The 19,649-nt window shown below is 39.9% G+C and overlaps 1 protein-coding gene across 3 annotated transcripts in view; it reads right to left on the bottom strand.

Moving 5' to 3' along the window:
• The window catches only part of ALS2 (alsin Rho guanine nucleotide exchange factor ALS2), a 36,522-nt gene extending 18,932 nt beyond the window's left edge, over positions 1 to 17,590 (bottom strand). For 2 of the 3 annotated variants that reach the window (XM_058839645.1, XM_058839647.1), the window contains exons 1-11: positions 17,495 to 17,590; positions 13,201 to 13,290; positions 11,085 to 11,239; positions 9,698 to 10,614; positions 6,982 to 7,342; positions 5,969 to 6,137; positions 5,408 to 5,504; positions 4,926 to 5,003; positions 3,784 to 3,960; positions 1,995 to 2,166; positions 1,426 to 1,606 (exon numbers count right to left, since the gene is read on the bottom strand). In XM_058839645.1, coding sequence (XP_058695628.1) covers positions 1,426 to 1,606; positions 1,995 to 2,166; positions 3,784 to 3,960; positions 4,926 to 5,003; positions 5,408 to 5,504; positions 5,969 to 6,137; positions 6,982 to 7,342; positions 9,698 to 10,614; positions 11,085 to 11,239; positions 13,201 to 13,220 — 2,327 coding nt within the window. In that variant the 5' untranslated portion in view covers positions 13,221 to 13,290; positions 17,495 to 17,590. Of the gene's footprint in view, positions 1 to 1,425; positions 1,607 to 1,994; positions 2,167 to 3,783; positions 3,961 to 4,925; positions 5,004 to 5,407; positions 5,505 to 5,968; positions 6,138 to 6,981; positions 7,343 to 9,697; positions 10,615 to 11,084; positions 11,240 to 13,200; positions 13,291 to 17,224; positions 17,343 to 17,494 lie in introns of those variants that run through there. The other variant, XM_058839646.1, reaches the window with a different exon arrangement.
• Positions 17,591 to 19,649: the final 2,059 nt, after the last annotated feature.

Raw genomic sequence — 19,649 nt, 5'->3', positions numbered from 1 at the left:
GGGACATACCACCTGTTCAAACACCTGTTTCAACCATTTAGTACTGCTAGCTTCTAATTATAGTCAAGATGGCAATTTCAAGAGAGGATTTTTCTCTTTTCCTGCTATTCAACATTCCATCTATGGCTTCTCCCCATCATCATAAAAAAATAAAACAAAAACAAACAAAACCACCTTTCTCCAAGGGAAGAGGTCTCTGCTCAGCCCATTTAACAGATTATGTTTGTCTGACTGATCCTTGAAAGATCTCATGGTGTAACGCTGAGGTTTTGATGTCATACACATAAAAACATAAGCAATAGGAAGTGAGAAGAAGACATACAGTATGAGAACAGAGATTAGATACTTCAGTCTTTGGGGAAGAAGAAATTAAAACCTTCTATTCTGAGCAATGAGAACCAATTTTAAAAATCAGGTTACAAGAAAATTTCAAGCTGAAGGCTAAGTAAGAACATGAGAAAATACATATGTAGAACTATGAACAATGTATATGATAAATAGAGATGGAAACTTCTTATAGAGTGGTACAGCAAAAGTTCGTCACTGTCCTGGCAAAAATGTTATCAGTTGTGCCTGTGTTCAAAGAAAGTGCAACCAGTTGTCCCTTCAAACTACTACTGCATAATGAAGTTGACAACTACTGCGTAACAACCAAAGTTGATAATCTCACAATTTTGTTTTCTTAGATATTTTCAGATATCTGGTAACCAAGGCTACATTCAGATACAACACTTTGAAACTTTCTTTTAAGCCATTATTTATCACAAAAACCTGTAGGTATTAAGTATGATGAGACTTCTGTCACATTTAAATAAAATTGTCCAGAAACTAGAAGTTACCAATGGGAAAGACAGAAAACAGGTTGACTGCATAGATCTTCTCTCCCAAAAGCATTAAGCCAATAAAAACAATAACCAGGAAAATGCAGACTTAATTCTGAGTATTAAAGCAGTTACAGCTTTTGGGTGACAGGTGTAACGCCAGCTGTTTAGCAGGTATGAAGAATTTTCTTCTGGAACACAATCTTTAGCTAATGACTACTGAAAAAACATTTTGTAACCTCAATAAACCCCCAAAGGTAGCTTTAATTAGCAGCCTAATGCTAAGTCTATCACATTATACTACAAGATCCTCAATAAGTGATGAATATTTAGGCTTACAGGCAGCAACCATGGAAGAGTGTGTACCCAGAGCTTTACACAAAGGAAGGTGATGCTGTTCATGTGCTCCACTGGTGAAGACTTGGAAATACATCTCACTACAAAATGAATCCATTTGTGTAAAACCCTCCATACGTTTCTAAATCACAATAACACAACAGTTACATAGCTTTCCTTATGACCTACTTTCCCTTAACTCAGGGCTTGTTGCAGTCAGTAGATTAAGCCTGCAGAGACCCAAGATGAGAGGGAATTGGATACTTGCTCAGTGTAACTATCCAAAAAGAGACTGGAATGCTTCAGGATGGCCAAGCTCCTGGCTTCTTTTACTCCATGAAGGAAGCTACTTAAAGAAGCTCCATGTTGACCAATGAGATAGCACAGCTTGCTGAACCTGCTTGCCATTTCCTGCAACAACTGGATTGTATTTGCATTGCCCAAATTATCTGTAACAGAGCAGAAAGCAATTTAGCTTACCTTATGAAAGAGCAGCACGCATTAACAGAGAGAATTTCAACACGGTGCTGTTTAGATGCTTTATCAGCACTTTCATCTCATGGCTGTATTATCCAGAATCAGAAATTCAACAGTTTTAGACTAAATACAGCTCAAATAACAAATGTATTTCAGGTGAAACCATCAGGAAAGTGCAAATATTAACAGAGTGCACGCTCTCAAAATCCAGCTGTCTTTCACCTCTTCATCCAAACAGGGGAGAAAGCAAGACCTTAATTTTGTCTCAAAAATATATTATTATTTTTAAATTTTGCATAGCAGAAATTTGTTGTGGAATGTAGGGGAAACAGTATCAAGGAAAACATTAAAAGGTCTTACCTAAACCTAAAAGAGGTCTAAGAACCTGAGATTTGATCTCGCTCAGTTTGAAATAAAACCTTCTCTCAGTAGCAGCCAACTCATGCAAACTGGCGATATATCCCATTAGATTCTTGTCTACTAAAGCCAGACAGTTGTCACCACCAGCTATCACATTGCTTATGTACCCTACCTGAAAGATGACAAAAAGAAAAGAAAAAACAGCAGCTTTAATGTTTTTCTTTTTACACTCCAATTTAAAAACAGAGTAATGCAAATAAAGCATATTTTGAAGAGCACTAAGTGACAGTAAGCATTAATGACCTTCAGTGACAAACAACCCATTCAATAGTGGCTTAACACAAGGATGACAAAAGTTGAAGATACACTTATAGCCACTGCTGTTCATTTTTGTGACTCTGACAGAGCCAAAAGACAATAAACAGACCACCTTTTAAGGTGGCTCATACAACCATTCCATGTTTAAGACATAGTGACCTTAAATTCAGTCACTTTAGAACTGCAATATGCTTACATCAACAATGTTATTAAATAGCATCATACATTTCTCCTATTAAATATGAAGACAAAAGAACAAGTTCTTTATTAGAACTATGACTGTGCTCCAGACAGGTTCTTTATAGACCTGGAATATGTCAACTTATTGATAAGAGTCCAGTTTATAGATACTCAGTATTACTAACAGTAGTACTTACTTTCCACATTAGTTCAAAGCAAAATTATTCTCCAAGGTCAGCACAAGTGCCACTGATGCACTGTGGTCCCTCACTAATTTTGGTTCACATGCAATGCCATAGAGTAATTCTGTTTGAGCTCTACTTTTATTTCCTTGATTGCTAAATAGAGGATTCCTTTGAAACACTGAGCCAAAGCTGTTCAACAGGCAACCAGTTCTCATATGCAAGAGCCTACCAGCCACCCTTGAAGAGAAGGGAATGGCTAGTAACAATCTTACAGAAGGAATACAGGTGTGTGTGTGTGTGTCTGCACGCACAGACACAGCGCCAGTGTCTCAATCTCTGTCACTCCTCAAAACTTCCAGACTGCTACTCTGCTCAGTTTAGGGAAATAGCAGTGATACCCAGAGGACCTAAGGCAGAGACACTCTCTACCCTCAAAATTTCCTTTTTGTTACCTTAAACTCATGTTGGTCTGAAACTATGCACAAACAACTTGGAAGAGGACGTGCAGTCAGATTTCACACTCCTACCTCATGCCAACCTTAAGGCATGTATAAGATTCAGCTTCATGAAAAAAATTGTGTAGGGGCACCTCCTGTCTCCCATTAACATCAAATGCACATTTTTGCTCAGATCCCCCTTTATATTCATGTGAAAGGAAGGAAGGGTAGGGAAGATGGTGCAGAACTCACAGGAACCTTCTGCCCAGTCACAAAAAGAGGCAGAACACTGGAATGGAGTAACAGAATAGAGCAGCCAATGGCCTCAGACAGTTGAGAGACAAGAAAGTGAAGAGCAATAGCAGTGAAGACTGAACACAAAGACTGGTGAAACAGAGCACAATAAGAGAGTGCATTTCTGCAGCATGCACAGACTGAAGGAAATGGATTAAACACACTAGAAACTCCTCCTTGTCCCTCAAACAGGCAGGGAAGAGAACAATACTAATTCAGCCTCCACTCTGCCCTTCATCCAATAAGCTTCTCATTTGACTACTAGGAACCAACCATGTGCCTTGACACCCTTAAAGCTCATCCAGCTACCGGCACTGTGCTGCTTCCTGAGAGCACCAGTATGATCTGTTCTGACTTAAAGGAAGTAACACTCACCTTACTACAAGCTACTAACAAAACTGGACTCTTAGTACAGCTATTTTCATTCAAATTGCTTTCTGTTGATGTCTCCTGGCCACAGTAATATAATCCAGGCTGGAAGTCTTTCTCGTCTGCTAAGAAGAGAGAATAATCTAGTCCTGCTGCTGCAGTCCAAATACCATCACCGCACACCTAAAATGCAGGAGGAAGGAAGACATTAAAAATCATCACCCAAAGCTGGAAGGAGAGAAGAGTACATATCTCTTCTAGTTGCACACATACATAATGCACCTGCCAAGATAAACTATTGCAATAACTGGCCCTTTTTCCAATTCCAGTGTCTCAAAACAAATAAACTCCTTGCACGTATCCTGAAAACACTTTCTTTCCAGTTTTCTTTCTAATGGCTGATTTGTTTGCCTTTCAGTTACAAATCAGTTTTATTTTTAAATGGGCATCAAGCAAGCTTGATTAAAGTTGGAGCACTGTTCTCCCCTCTACACTTAACTGGGAAATCTATATAAACCTGGGAAACAGTTAATCTGCTGTACATTAATTTGCATAAGGCCTAAGCAGGAAAATTGTGCAGCTAGTTTTCCATTAAGATGAGCACCAGAAAACATGCGAAATGTTGTGGTCTAACCCAAAAATTGTTATTTGCTATTCACTCCATGTGGTGAAAAGTTCAAAACAAAGAGAAAACTCACTGCCAAAACTCTGCAAAGCTCTGGAAATACAGAAACAAACAACAAATGTGGCTGTGGTCCAGCCAAGCTAAAAATGCTAGAAACAACTGTTTAGAATAAAAATAGAGTTCTGTAGTATTTACAAGTTTCAACACTGGAACATCAATATCAAAGAAACCAAACAGAAGGCAAAAGTGAAATCTGATAAAAAGATACAACCAGTCACATTTCTCAGTTCTAGAACTTCACTATGGTCAAAAGCCAATGGAAGTCTGTATAAATGATTTCTTGGGTAGATTTTCACAAGCTCATCTGAAGATTACTCCATGGCATAAGCCAAAGAAAATCAAGGGCTCTATTATTAAATAGCACACAGATCCATGAACAGATCATTCTCAGAAATTACTCTGCACTCACTTGTACAAGAAGATACCCTTACCTAAACAAACTAAAACATAGAAAACAAAGTACCTTTGCAAGACGAGGGACGGTTGTTGGGGTGTTCAAGTGACCAAGCTGGCCAGAGATATTACTGCCCCAGGAATACACCTGCAAGAAGCAGTGCTGAACATCAGAATGCATATTTGTATACACAGAAACATACTGAACTGCAATAGTACAACACATCAAGTGTGCAAAAACACAACTCAAGGCTGCAGGATTCATGTACTGAGAAGCATTTCCTTAATTTTCACTGCCCTCCTACATTCTCAGATTGTCTTCTCACATTCAGAAACAGAATGCACCAAATCAAGTCACAGCAATCTTTAAACATAATGTTGATGGTACATGCAGAACTTGGGCAGAAATAGAATTTAGATTCCAAACTACTTCCATGCTGCCTCCTGCAAATGGGAACAAAAATTTAGAAGTAGAAGAAACTAAAAACTAGAAAAAACCAAACATGATAATTATTTCAGAGATAAACAATAAATGGTAACAATCACTTGTACCTGGGATTTGGCAGTGAGTGCTAAGGAATGATGGCCACCAGCAGAGAGGTGAATCACTTCCTTACCGTCAAGGCTTTTCACACACAGTGGCTGAAGCCTGTCAATCCCCAGAACCCATAAGGTGAAGGAAGAGGGGAAGAAGGTGGGAAAAAGAAAAAATATTATCAGAGGTACTGTTAATGCAAAAACACTCAATGTTTTATTTTCTTCCCCAAAACAAATTAGTAAAACCAAAGATATATGGAACCTTCTGGCAATAAACCGGCTTAGTCAAAGTGGTTAGGAAGGGCAAAAATTGATGACAGACCTCACCCCAATTTGGACAAAATCAAAATATCACAAAAACTGTTACTGATTACAAAGGAGAAAGTCATAATTGATTGATGCTCAGTATCAATACAGCATAAAACATGTTACTTGGAGAAACTTAGGTCACAACATCTAAAAGAACAAGAACACAATGCATAGCAGATGTTTAAATTTGAGAAGCTGAGACAGTTCATTACTCAAAATTTTCTAGCAATCAAGTGAATAAAAAACCATTTCTCAAAGAAATCTCACCTTGGCAGAACATCACCATGCCCTAGCTGTCCTTCCTTGCCCTTTCCCCAGCTCCACACCTCTGTTCTTAGAGAGGGCAAAAGAGCATCAGCTTCACCACTGTAGGTTGGAGTCAGAGCCACAGTCCTCATTTTTGCCCGTCCAACCTTCCGTAAGAGCCTTGGGGAAACTGAGCAGAGGCCATGAATTAGAAAAATTTCCAATCATTTTGGTAAATGTATCACTCAGATTGTGTTACACAATATCAGCACTACTTAATAGCAAGTGATCAAAATTTCTTAAAGCAGTCTTAATTCCAGCCTGAGAACAAAGGTTAACAGGTAAGACAATAGGTCATGGATAGGAAAAAGTAACATAGGTGATAAAACCAGATAGATGTCACGTATTTTCTACCAGCTGCTAAAGGATAGCAGACATATGAGAACCATGCAGTTATAATGAAGCAAATGCAACAAAACAAACTATACATTAAAGTGTTTTTAAAGAAAATATATCCTTGCAGTGAACAGAAGACTTCAATTCTTCCTAAAACCCCCCTCAAATCTAAGATCAGTATAGAACTAAACAGAGCAATTAACAGCACTGTGAGCGAAGAAGGTCATTAACTTTCAAGTTCAGCAGTGGGAACTGGAATATTTATAGGTCCCTGGCTCAAAACCAGCTCAGTGCAGTGCAGATTACAGACCACACAGATTTTTATCTGCTACAAAACAAACATGAACGATACCTTAGCATCATTTGGCAATATGACTCCTCCAATGTACTCACTTTACCCTCATTTTACAAGAAAGACCATTTGTAAACCAAATGTTTTTGGTTTTCTTAACATGCAGTATCTGCTAGTCTTCACTCCCTCCACTGCTTTCAAGTCCCAAGATACCATTTAGAATTCATACACACCTCTGAGAGATCATTAGATTTGTGTTTAATAAATATTTGGGGTTTTTTTTCACTTATAAATCTCCACATTATTACAGGTTTTCCAGTGTTTTTTCCCCAACATGCTTGTTTACCTTGTGACAACAAGCCAGGCAGGGAAAGCCTTCGACTCCCTCCTTCAGATTCCTCTTCTCTAATATCTACTAAACTGGAACTCTTCTTCCCCTGCATGGATTCCAGTCTGACCTGCTCCTCTCGACTGTCCTTCAGAGCTTCGGGCCCTGGGGACCTGCTGCCTGACTGAGATCCTGGCTCACTCGAAGATGTGCCATAGAAGTTCATGACTTTCTTCAGAGACAAGGCTCCAGCCTCGTAGGTGGCAGCGACTCTCACCCCAACTGCTGAGGCACATGAGGCCACCAGGCTGTTCAGGGTGGATGTGCTGCTACCTGGAGGGCCAGGGATACAAGCAGCAAGTTGTTCCTCTTGAGATGGCTAAAACCAAAGGGAAATTGGAAACTATCAGAGCTGATGGCACAGATCAGTAGGATGTTGATACACATTCACTATTCAAACCATGGGCTGGACTGAACACCATATAATGCTTGTTATAAATGTTTACTGTAAATTACAGATGTATTTTAACTGTATATAACATTAATTATCTATGTTTTTTATACTTAGGTGTACATCTATTGCTCAGAATAATTCTTCTAAAGGTAGCACCAAGTACCATTTCTAAATGGACTGGGCTTTTGTTGCACCTGTCCTGTAGCTCACCCATAAGAGACTGTAAGTCTGGGGTTTTTAAATACCAACAAAAAAAGGATCTTTGCAAACATATAAAAAGGGACATAATTTTAAGCTTATTACCAACTTCTCAGACACCAATGAAAGTGCATCAGTGAGCATGCTCTATTTTCAGAGGGACAAGTTCTCTACAATATGGTAAAAAGTAAATAGCAATTCATGGATTCATTTTGCAAGGCCTATCTTAGAACCAGTCTGGGTTGTGTCTCCTTATACCATTGTTGTATCCATATAAAGCTTAGTCAATAATTATCAAGTCACACAAGAGACAAACTGACTGAAGGCAATTATTAGTCCCAACACCCCATTACCTATAATAGAAATCAGCTGACCTGCCAAATAAGAAACTGCCCAAATTGATTTCTGACAAATAGTTTGAATATTAAAACAAAGACAGCAAAGTCCCATTTTCCCATCTAATACACAGTGGAAAATGATATTATTACAAGTATTACAGCTCATTTTATGCTGTCAAAGTTAAAAACAATCTTTGACTTCTTTAAGCTTCTTTAAACCTTAGGTTAAAGGACTGAGATTGGTTCTATTTACTTCATCCCATGTTTAAAAGCCTACCTAGCCATACAGGAAAGAAAACTTAACTTGTGTAGGAAAGCAAAGAAAAAGGAAGGATTTTGCTAATGCTGAAGCATTACATTAGATCTCAGCTCTGCTCTTCACATGTATGTCAATTGCAGAAGATTCAGTGAATCAATTCCAGTCTTGATTCCTGAAACTGCCCAAGGAAAACAGTGCTCTGGAAATATGACAGGAACAAGGAATTGAGAAAAGGAGACTGAAACACGTAGTTTCATGCATTTCCCAATGCTGGAGTTCTTGCAAGAGTCTGAGGAGCCCACAGCTGCCAGAATGCATTCATAACAGCAAAAAGCAAAAGAAAAAGCAAATATATTTATACAACACAATTCATTTCTCTGAAGTTTTCCTCAGAGTAAGAAAGCATAACTGGCTGAACTACCAATTTACTGGACAAATTTTGAAACTACAGGGGTTTTGTTGCCATCAGAGGCAGTAACAAAAATCAACTCTTTCATGTGTTGTGAAATTTTTTTCCCAGAACCACTGTGGATTCAGAATGTATTACTGCAGCTATTAAAAAATCAAATACATTTATGTCTGCACAATCCTTTAAATGACAAAAAAAATCCTTTAAATGACAAAAAATGAATTCCACCGTCAGTTTCACAAATTAAGCCACAGAGCAGCAGGACAGTAGTTAGGTAAGGACTGCCAGACTAAGCTGCAAGATTCTGTCTAGTCTAAACTTTTGGGTTCTATCTTCTTGCCTTTGCCCCTAATTACATTTTTTTTCCTCCCCCCTCTCTAAAAACTACAAAACACTATTTTGTCAGGGAGTCACAAACAGCTCTTGAACCATCAGGTCACGCATTTTATGATGCTTACTGAGAGCTGAGTACTTGACTGTTCAGCTATAGCATCAAAACAGTGTTGTTGAATCATTTTCCACACCACATAGTACTCACACATCCCTCATCCCTTTTTATGAGTTTATGCCACCCCTACATTATTAACATTAGAAACCTTTTGGTCAAACCTTTTAGCAATTTGCAATCCAGAATTTTTAACTGATTGAGAAATTAGATGGAGATGGATTGTGAAGGATTTTTTCCAGGTACAGAAATTAAACCATTACCTTAAAGGTAAATCAGATGAGTACCAGTAAGATTCACTGACTCTTACTGCCTCACACAGATGGAAATCCACGCATCAGGGAACAAAGCACGGAAACTGGCTTATGTGGTTCTGGTACCACAGACCGTGATGAGGAGAGACTAAAGCACTGTCAAGGCTGCCCACAATGAAGGGTCACAATTGAACAACAATGGAGGACAAAAAAATCTTACACTTAGAAGTTGAGAATCATCAGTGAAAAAAACCACTTGGAAACTATAAAAACACCATAGGTATATTAAAGTGAGTTCTTCATTTGTAAAAAGAGTAACATTGTCACATATGCAAGAGAAGCTATAGCAAATTATGAGCTAGTCATCAGGTACCAACCTGTTCAGGCTCTGTACAAATGCTTTTATTGAGGCTCTCATTTAATGAGTTATCTGACAAACCAATTAAGTACTCTTTCACTTCTTTTTTGTCTGAGAACAGACTATTTCCCAAACTAGAAATTCCACTATCTTCCCGTCCATCGCTGCTGGAAAGGCCACTTGGTCCATCAGATTCTAAACCAACAAGCCTATGCTGTTCCACAAGTGGTTTCTGACAGTCTTCACTCTGGCCAGCCGTTACACTTTTGCCCTCGGGGGTGTCTGATGACGGACAGAAAACGTGGTTTTCCGGTTGGTTATCAGACAGTGCTACACCCAGCGGGCAGCAGTGACTATCTGAAATGATTACATGATCTTCCTTGTCCATCATGGTAATGAGAGGCTGGCTGCAGTGATTGCATCTCTCTGGGATAGGCTTCATTTCCTGCACAGGGAGACATTGTACCAGAGCCAGGCTGTGGTAGGCTCCACAGGCAATCTGGAGCACCACACGTCCTGCCAGGTGCTCTACCTTCTGTGGCTTTGTCACTGGGAAAGTTGTTGTTATGAGACCGAGCTGGCAGCCACTCCCCCAGGCCCATATCTCTCTGCTCAGCGACAGCGCCAGTGTGTGCTCCTCTCCACATGCCAGCTGCAAAATCCGTACTGATAACAGAGGGCTGGTTTCACAATCACAAATACTGACGAGCTGGGGCTCTGGCACGCACGGCTGATTAGCAACTGCGCACTGGCCAGCAGAATTGTCCCCCCACATGTACACCACACCACTCTCCGTCACGGCTCCATTATGGAAGCTGCCGGCTGCCACCGTAATAATACGATGTCCAAGCAAAGTATTTTCTAAGATAGGACTGTTAACACATTCCTCAGGTCCTGATCTCCAGGGCAGCTTTCCAAAACTGTAGACCTCTCCACCTGAGAAGGGGGAAAAAAGAAAAACAAATCCTAGTATGAGTGTAAAAGCAATTGTTAAACAAATACAAAAATACAATAAATTGCTTCAAACAAACAGATATGAATTCCTAGCTTACTCCAGGCTCTGCAAAACCACAGCTATTGATATAAGAAGGCTGCTGGTTGCTCTCTGCAATTGCTGCTGTTAAGTTCTATACCTCACATGAATGTTACCCTGTGTATGCATGTACTGTTAAAATATATAATGCTTTTCTGCTAAAAATTCTATTAAGTCAAGTGAGTTAAACGTTATTTGTCGGTCCTTTCTAATTTAAGAAGATACTAAGGACATACAAATGTGTATAAAGAGCACAAACTACAGCCCTCATCTTTCCACACAGAGATCCAGTATCACTTCTAAAAGAAAAAAATCTTGACAGTAACTGAAGATTGTTACTGCCCCAGATCATTACAACTAAGGTGGTTATTACCTTCTGTTAGAAGTAACCCATGATGGATTCCAAGGGCTGCCTGTAACACTGTCTTTCCACTGAGGCCGGGAAGCCTTTCTGGAGCTACAGAGCAGGAACCAGCCTTCCAAACATAGACCAGGCCTCTCTCTTTGGCTCCTTCTGCCTCTTCTGAGCTACAGAAATTGGATCAAATTGGAACACAGTCAGGATGAAATTTTCTGTGGTTCAGTAATGCCTATGTAGGAATGGCTCAGTAGTTCAGACATGACTTCTATTTTCAACCCAACATATTTAAATTACCATTATCAGATTTAAAGTATATGCTATTCAAATGAAAAAGTGTCCTCTGCTTGAAACCACAAGCTTTTTTCCCACTTGTACTTTCCCGTGTACCAACTGCTCCCATTAATGGTGTGTTTAAAACATTACATCTGTAAGAGCTTATCCTTTATACACTGTCATTTCTACCTCTAGAGATAAAAATGAGGGTTTGATTCTTTGGGGTTTTTTTTCCTTTTTTGTAAATTCTTAATGAGAGTCTCAGATTCAAATAAGACAGTTATTCAAATCAACTGAACCATGAAAAAAGAATATCCTGAAATAGTGAGTGCAAGTATCAGGGTTTGCAGGAGTGACTGGAACTATCCAAAACTGGTTTAACGCTTCAAAACACTGTGGTTCGAATGCTCAGTCAGCAACTTCTCCAACTCAGCACAAAGAAATTCCTCGGAATTTTGACAAGCCCACAGTTTTAACAATTTGTGGAATCCCTTGATTTAAACATAAAAAGTTATGTTAAGCATCAATATAGACTGGCTTAAATTAAGACTAGGCTTAAATTAAGAGTCATGCTTAAATTTCCTTAGAACTTTACATAGACTATACTATTATCTACTCAGAAAGAAAAAAATAGTTTTAGCTCCTTATTTGACAACAGCCATGTCATTCATTCCCTGCATAACTCAGTTCTTGCAGCTTCACATGAACTTGTGAAATTAAATATATTAAGACAGCAAGAAAAGCTTTGATAGAATTACAGTCTTTGCCTAGAAGAAAAGGCAAAAGAAATCAAATGTACCCCGAACCTGTATCAAACCAAAAAAAAAGCTATTCTGATACACCACACTGCAGGCAAACTCATGCAAGTAGCCCTATTCCTGCAGACTGGATTTGTTAAACTACGTATTTTGTAACTGCGGTGCACAGGATGAACATCTTTATAAAATCTGCCTCTCAAATATTCAGGTTATGAATAGCTAAGAAATCAAATTATCTCTCTTAGCTCCCGTGCCCATCCCAAATATCTTTATTTTTTCTACAAAACAGAAAGAAAAAAAAAAGAAAAACATTTTAAAAGATGATAGCCTAGAACTCCTCTAAAATTCAAGTAAATATTTTATTCCATAAAGCAAACACAAATTTAAAATGCAGAGTCCACCCTGCATTTCAAATACATGGGACTTGGGTTTAGAGTAGAAGTAAATTTAAAAGGAATCAATCAAGTAATATATAGACAAAGAAAAAAAAAAAAGGCTTAAAAATTTAATATCAATATAAGGATATTTCACCTAAGATAAAAATACAGATTTTACACAGACAGGAAAAGCACTCCATAGAACACAAAATGATAATATTGAGAGTTTTCACCAATATACTGTACATCAAATCAGTTCCACACCTGATATTTGCACTTTTATCCATTTTACAGGTCTTCAGAAAACAGTGTAAAAAAAATTTGGACATTAACATAACAGGATTTGTGACAAAACCATCTGACCTCTATCAAGTATTTCAGTGCAAGAAAAGTCTACTGCAGGGCTACTGATCCACAATCAAAATTCACAGGTGCAGACAGGATCTACTGTTCACTTGGGAATGTTACTTTCAAGTTTGTAGCCTGTGGCTATGGGTCCAGAAATTACAAGGATCATCTTAAAAAAGAAGTTGCTGTTGTAGCAACTTTAGTGTTCCAGACACAACTGAATCTGAAGCTAAGTTAATGATCTTCCCTTTAGTGTAAATTTTAAGACAAGTTACATAAAGGGTATGCTGATATCACTTAATTTTCCAGGATGATCATGAGCTGACCTATTTCAGGGAGCCTCTGTGGTTTCACCTAGCTGCTCATTCTCACCTTCTTTCCTGTGAGTCCATCTGTCAGTGGCAGCACTCCATCACCACCAAATTGCTCCTCTTTCAAAAGGAACAATATAATTTTCACAAACTGAAAAACAAAAACCAGCTACTTAATTGCAAATAACATAAATCAATAACAACAACAAAACACAAAAAAACCCAAAATTTTAGCACCTGCATTCAATAAATAAACATTCCCACACTGCTAGGATGGTTCAAGTATTTATATTTAGTTCACTCACACTGAGTTGGCAGACAGAAGCTAAACAGCCAGACTTGTCCTAACTACTCAGCTCACAATGGGTCTATTGTAAGCACAGAATGAACAAAACCTCATTCAAAGGCAGAAATTTACATCAATCTCTCTATACAATTCTCATTATACCACTCAAGAAACACCAAATTGATTCATTTTCAGTCATAAGACAGAATTCAATACTCAGCTAAATTTAAGGTGAACAGATTTGCATGAGCAGAAAATGATGAGGAACTGAATTTGTAACTGCATTCCTGAAGCAAAGCACACATCACCATTAGAAGGTGCAATTCTGCCTGGGCAGAAATGCAGAAAGCAGAGTTCAAAACATTTCTTCATGCACACTGGCAGCAGAGTGCCTTTGGAGATAAAAGATAACCATGGAAGGCAAGGGGAAGTGGCTGCTCTAGCTACAATTTCATACTCTCAGATTTTGAATTTTGCAAGTTCACCCTCACATCTTTCCATCCTCATGAAGATACCTTTGTATTACTTTTATTCGAATAAAACAAAGATATAATTAAGCTTTGTTTCTTATGATCTACTTGGCTTTTTTTTTAGTATTAAGAGAGATGTGATTTCTCTTGATTTACAGCCTTATTATATGAAGTATTACAAATTTTAGTTACATTAATGCATGTGTATAATCACATTTATTTAAACAAAGTTTCACATATAAACGCTTTAGAGCTGTTGCTTTATTATAGTTGATGTCTGATATCCACTGTAACAAAATCAGAAAAAAAATTAGTTAGTACAGGTCTTAAGACCCAGAATAAGCAGTCTGAAGCTTTTGCATACAGAAAACAGAAATAAATATGGCCAGTCATGAATACAAGAGATAAAATATAGTCAGATCTGTAACTCTCATACAGAAGTTTCAATGCACACTTGGAAACAGTAATCATCAAGTTGATAAATAATTAAAGTAACTAACAAAACCTCCAACACTTTCACTGGAGTGCTCTGAATAATGAATTACCAAGGAGACCTTCACATATAGAAGCAAGACAGCACAGAAACAACTCCAATCTTTCAGATACATGACCCTAAAAAGAGTGATTTGGACTTAAGAGTTGGCAAAGAAGAGACCTCAAAAAGACAAAGATTTGATAACACGGCATTGTGGTAAGTCATATGCACTTTGCTCTAAAAAAACCCCCAAAAAGGAGCATACTTTCTAGGAACACAAAGACACACTTGTCACCAGAAAGCTACTGCTTTCAAGACAGCCTCTCCTTCCTCAACTACAAAAGATAAAAACCACTTACAATTATAAAAGTTAATTTTAAAATATTAACAAAGGAAGTCTCACAAACATAAGGGAACTGTCATGCAATGCTTCAGCAGCAGAGGTGTTGATGAAACATCAAAGGAAAATGAAAGCACATTTTTGGAACCATTACTTCCTGATGTGTTCTTGCTCAGAGAAGGTACATTTAGGGTTTTCTTTAGCCTGCTCAAAACCACCTAACCCTACAATTCATTCTCTTGCAAATGCTGGCACCTTTCCTTTGTGAAAGACTCTAGCTTCAAATAAAAAGACTTAGTGCATCAAATCAGACTGAATCAACGAGATGAACACTTTGATAGAGTAACTGAAGTATCAACAAATATATAATTTACACTGCATATAGTTATTTGAGGTTAAGGAACTGAGGCTTAAAATTCTTGACTTCTGGAACTTATGGACTTTTTTTAAGTACTCAAGTAATTGTTTTCATTTTCATGAGCCTCAACTGCAAAAAAATGTATTTTAATTGTCATAAAACCTTCTAATTGTAACATAACAAAGTTAAAGACAGGTATTTGATTAGCTGTTTTGCAAGATCTCCCCTTCAAGGCCAAATTGAAAAACTATTTACATAATTATTAAGTGAGAAAGCTGCAACAGTGGTGAACTAGAAACTACGAGCATGATACGATGGCAGTGATAGATTTTCTTTTCTTTACAGAAGCTCACACTTAGGGCTGCATTACCAAGCATTTACTCATATAAGGGAAAACGGGAGTCAAACTGTTTTCTTTCCACAGATGAGACATCTTTAAGACATTTTGAAATCACTTTCAATTTCAGTTCAAGTTTTCATTCACTCCTAGGCCAGCACATTATTCCCATTTCACAGCTAATGCAAACTACAAGTTGCTTTGCCACAGCTACAATCTAAGTAAAAGAAAGTTTCTTCCTCCCAACAGAAATGTGTCATTTTCCTTGCTTATTCTCATATTACAGCTACATTATTTCCTTTCCATGGAGACTACCTGAACTGTTATTAGATTTAGTATTCATGAAGGTGAACATCCAGGCACAAAACAACACTCCTGCATGGAAGCTCAGTGTGATACCACCACCTTCACTTCTCTGCCCATACTTTTACTGTCTACATTTCTCTTTCAACACCGCAAGTGGAAAGCAGCAACGAGTGCCAATTATGAAACAGATTTGTGCTACAGACAGATGGTCACTGGCATGACACTGATGTCATACTCTCCACTTACAAAGTTAAAGGCTAATTCTCCAGAAATCAAACACTACCACAGCGTAACAACTGCCATGGTTGGGAATGACGTGGAGCAAACACTACTCTCATTATCATAGGCTGTGCTCCTCACTGAGCATTTTCAAGTGAGCACCACAGGTATGAAGGTAACCTTACATCCTGAACCTTACATGCTGAACAGAACAGCTGGTATGGCCCTGACTTTGAGAAACACTAGAACTCCCATGACCCTCATGCACTTAATTACCTGCTATGTCAACAAACCCTGCAAATATTTCTACAGCTTTCATACATGTTTACTTATGTATTTCCAAACACATTTTCAATAAATTTGTTGCATCACATTTAGCAATAACTTGAAGGACCAAGACTGCATGTTTGTTATACAGAATTACCTACTCAGGTTGAGAAGAGGTGGTCTCCAAGCTTTCTCATTCAAAACAGAATTGTCAATATCATTTACTGCTGGCAACTGTGGCTTATATAGAATGTGTGACCAGTTAAAGAAGCCCTTGTGTTTTGGTCAGCACTAACCACTGTTTTTAACATTGTGTGATTAAGATCTGCTCAGAACAAAACAAAACAACTGGCTACTGAAAGACAGCAGTGACCCCTTTGGATGAGGGCACAAAGCTTTTAATGCCAGTTCCAGCGAATGCAAGATGGTAGCAAAATACAGCAGTAAAAAAGTCGGGGGGAAAAAATCAACATAGCTGAAAATTATCTGCTACAGTATGCAATTAAAAACTTTAAATTTACCACTCATAAAGGACTCAAAAACTTCTGAATGTCGTTCTGCCTCTTTTTCTTTTGAAATTACACCTCAATTTAGCACATTCTCATGTGCTTCCGCTTCGGAAGACAGTTCACTCTGCAGAAACTCAAAGTAGTTAAGTACAGCTAGTTTACATAAGCTGCTGCCCTGCAACAGCAGTGATTAACTACAGGTCATGTACGACCACTCGGGGTGCTCCCCAGTGCCTCACCGAAGTATTTTCGTCCTGGAAGAGGTCTGTGGCGGTGACAGCACACTATGTCACCTGTACAGGATACTGCAGCCACAGGAGTACCATCACTCGATACGCCCCAAAGGCTGAACTGCATTTACCCGTGAGCAAGCAAGTCACGCAGAGGGACAGGACTCATAAACGCAAGTGGAAGGAGACGAAGGGCACGTCAATTACAGCTCGGGGGTCTCTTTCCACCAAGAGGGAGGAGACCTTTCAGACCCTACGGAAATACACGTCGGTATCTGCTGTACCAACCCATCACAGCGCGGTTAGAGTCGGACAACCAGGGTCTGTCAGAGCCATTCTTCAGCCTCTCCCCAAGTCCCCAGGCGCAGCCGGGGGCGGCGCGGGGCCTGTCCCGTGTCCCCGGTGCCGCCCGGCGCTCCGGTCCCGCAGCGCAGGTGCGGGAGGCGCGGGAAGCGCCACCGCCCTCAGGCGCGGCTCGCCCTTCCCGCGCGACCCCGCGCGCGACCCCGCGCGCGACCCCACGCGCGACCCCACGCGCAGCCCCCGCGCGCCCCGCACCTGTTGCCGCTGCGCCGCCTCCAGCCGCGCGCTGCCCGCGGCCCCTCGCGCCGCCCGGCTGACTCACGCGGGGGCGCGGGACGCGCAGGAGGCGGGGCCAACGCCGCGCGAGCGCCGACGGGTCCCTGCCCGGGACAAAACTAGGCGGAGACGGGAGCGACACGTGGGCGCGCGTCAGGCGGTGCTCGAGGCGCAGACAAGGAGCGCCGGGCTGGGCCGTGCGGGATCGGTGACAGCGGCAGCCCGGCCCTTCCTGCTCCCCAAAACCCCCCTCAGCTGCTGCTGCTGCTGCTTTAACGGGGAGCGGAGCTGCGCCACAGATTCCGCAGGGCCCGGTGTGGAGCTTCTCCCCGGGAGCAGCCTGCTCTGAATAGGTGTGATGCCACAGGTGCGGGTGTTGGTGCGAGTCACACACACGCGTCTGTGTGAGTTGTTCTACAGGCATAGATTTCACAGAATACATTTAAAATATGTGTATGTAAATACACCGTATGTACATATAAATACACAATATGTATATACACCTATGTGTGTATGTACACACACACTATATATATACATCCCTACATGGGTATATACCTGTGTTTCTATTTGAACAAGTTTTGTAAAATGTGCTTTTAATGCTACGTCACCTCATAGTCGACTATTTCTTATGTTGCCTGAAACTTGCATTTAAAAGCCATGATTCCAAAGACAGATATAGACTCTTCTTTATAAATTCTTATATTTTCTAAAGATAGCTATTAAACATTTCTGTTAGAGTGTTTCCTCCACTAACTGGAATGATTACTCCATATTTTTTTTCGATAATAACAATCACCAGCTATAAGCATGCTTTCTTCATTTATCAGCTCTGGCTACCTGGCGGAAGTTGGATTACTTCTCTTTTTGACAGTACTTCCCCCCTACTCCCTGGCACAAAAAAGTACACAAGATTAAAATTTACAATCTTTTTATGAATTTACGTGTATATTTTGTATTGTCTACTTTTTGTGCATTTATCTTTTCAGTCTTTTAAAATGCAAGTATTATTTAGTCATAACACTAAAAACTGTTTTCCACAATAAAAGACTACATAACCAGTTTGTTACTGTGTGTTGCATCTAGACAACCTTTCTCATGCCTGGACAGCACATCTAAATTACTGCTGTTTCCTGCTGGCTCAAGGAATACTTGGGAAATAAAGAGAAGACCAAAGTCCATGATGATAGCCATTTACTAAATTATGGCTAAAGGGAGTGCAAAAGAAAGTCACATGAAGGAAATCAAGCCTTCCAGGTGTGTTAGCTCCTTCTTGCCATGCAAAGGCCTGGATGGTTTTGTTGCAACAAGACACAGAAATTGTTCCTGCCTCCCCAAGACATTTTTGCTTTAAAGAAATCCTTTCGCTCAAGGAAGGAGTGTTATTCTTGGACATTAAAACAGTGAAGCAAAGGAAAGAATTCATGTGATGCATTAAAATGAAACTGAAGGACCTAGTGGGTCAGCACAAAAATACCGCAGGATGATGTCTGCTCCCTCAGCCCTTGTCATTTTGTGTGTGTGGGTTGGGTGTCAGTCCTAGGAAGCTGCACAGTGAGTCCTGCTCATGGAGGACTGAAAGAAGGGAACTTTTGTGTGTCCACATCCAGGGTAAATCCACTGTGTGTTGCCTGCTCTACAGCAGGCAGGATTAATCAGTTTGCTCTGGTTATTCTGACATATGGACGAGAGTGTTTTCTATCAGCTACAACTCATCACATCCCTTAGACACGTAACCCAGCAGGGGCAGACAGGTCCCCGTGCTGATGTAAATGCCAGAGCAAGGACAGTCAATGCTCCTGCAGAAAGCACAGCTCAGCCACAGTGCTCAGAAAGCTCACCTGAGAGCTGAAATCTGAAGCTTAGAACTGCTACAGGCAGGGAGGGAAGTAAAGACCTGTTCCTGTGTGAAACCTATCCCTTCAGTATCCAACTTACTACACTGAGAGTTGCTTGACTGAAAGAAATATGTAGAAAGCAGAAAGTTTGGATTTATTAATTCTCCATCTTCAGGTATGAAAAATGTTGGCTGTTTTTGGAGGGCGTGTATCAAAGGAACAGAAATCAATGCAGCTGCTCCAGGGGTGCACTTGGACTTTCAAAGAGAAACTGCAGAAATCACAAGACTGTTTGA

The sequence above is a fragment of the Poecile atricapillus genome, chromosome 5 (genome assembly GCF_030490865.1).
Source record: "Poecile atricapillus isolate bPoeAtr1 chromosome 5, bPoeAtr1.hap1, whole genome shotgun sequence".
NCBI classification, from domain to species: Eukaryota; Metazoa; Chordata; class Aves; order Passeriformes; family Paridae; genus Poecile; species Poecile atricapillus.
The sequence above is the reverse complement of the archived record's forward strand: the minus strand, read 5'-3'. Positions and strand labels throughout refer to the sequence as shown.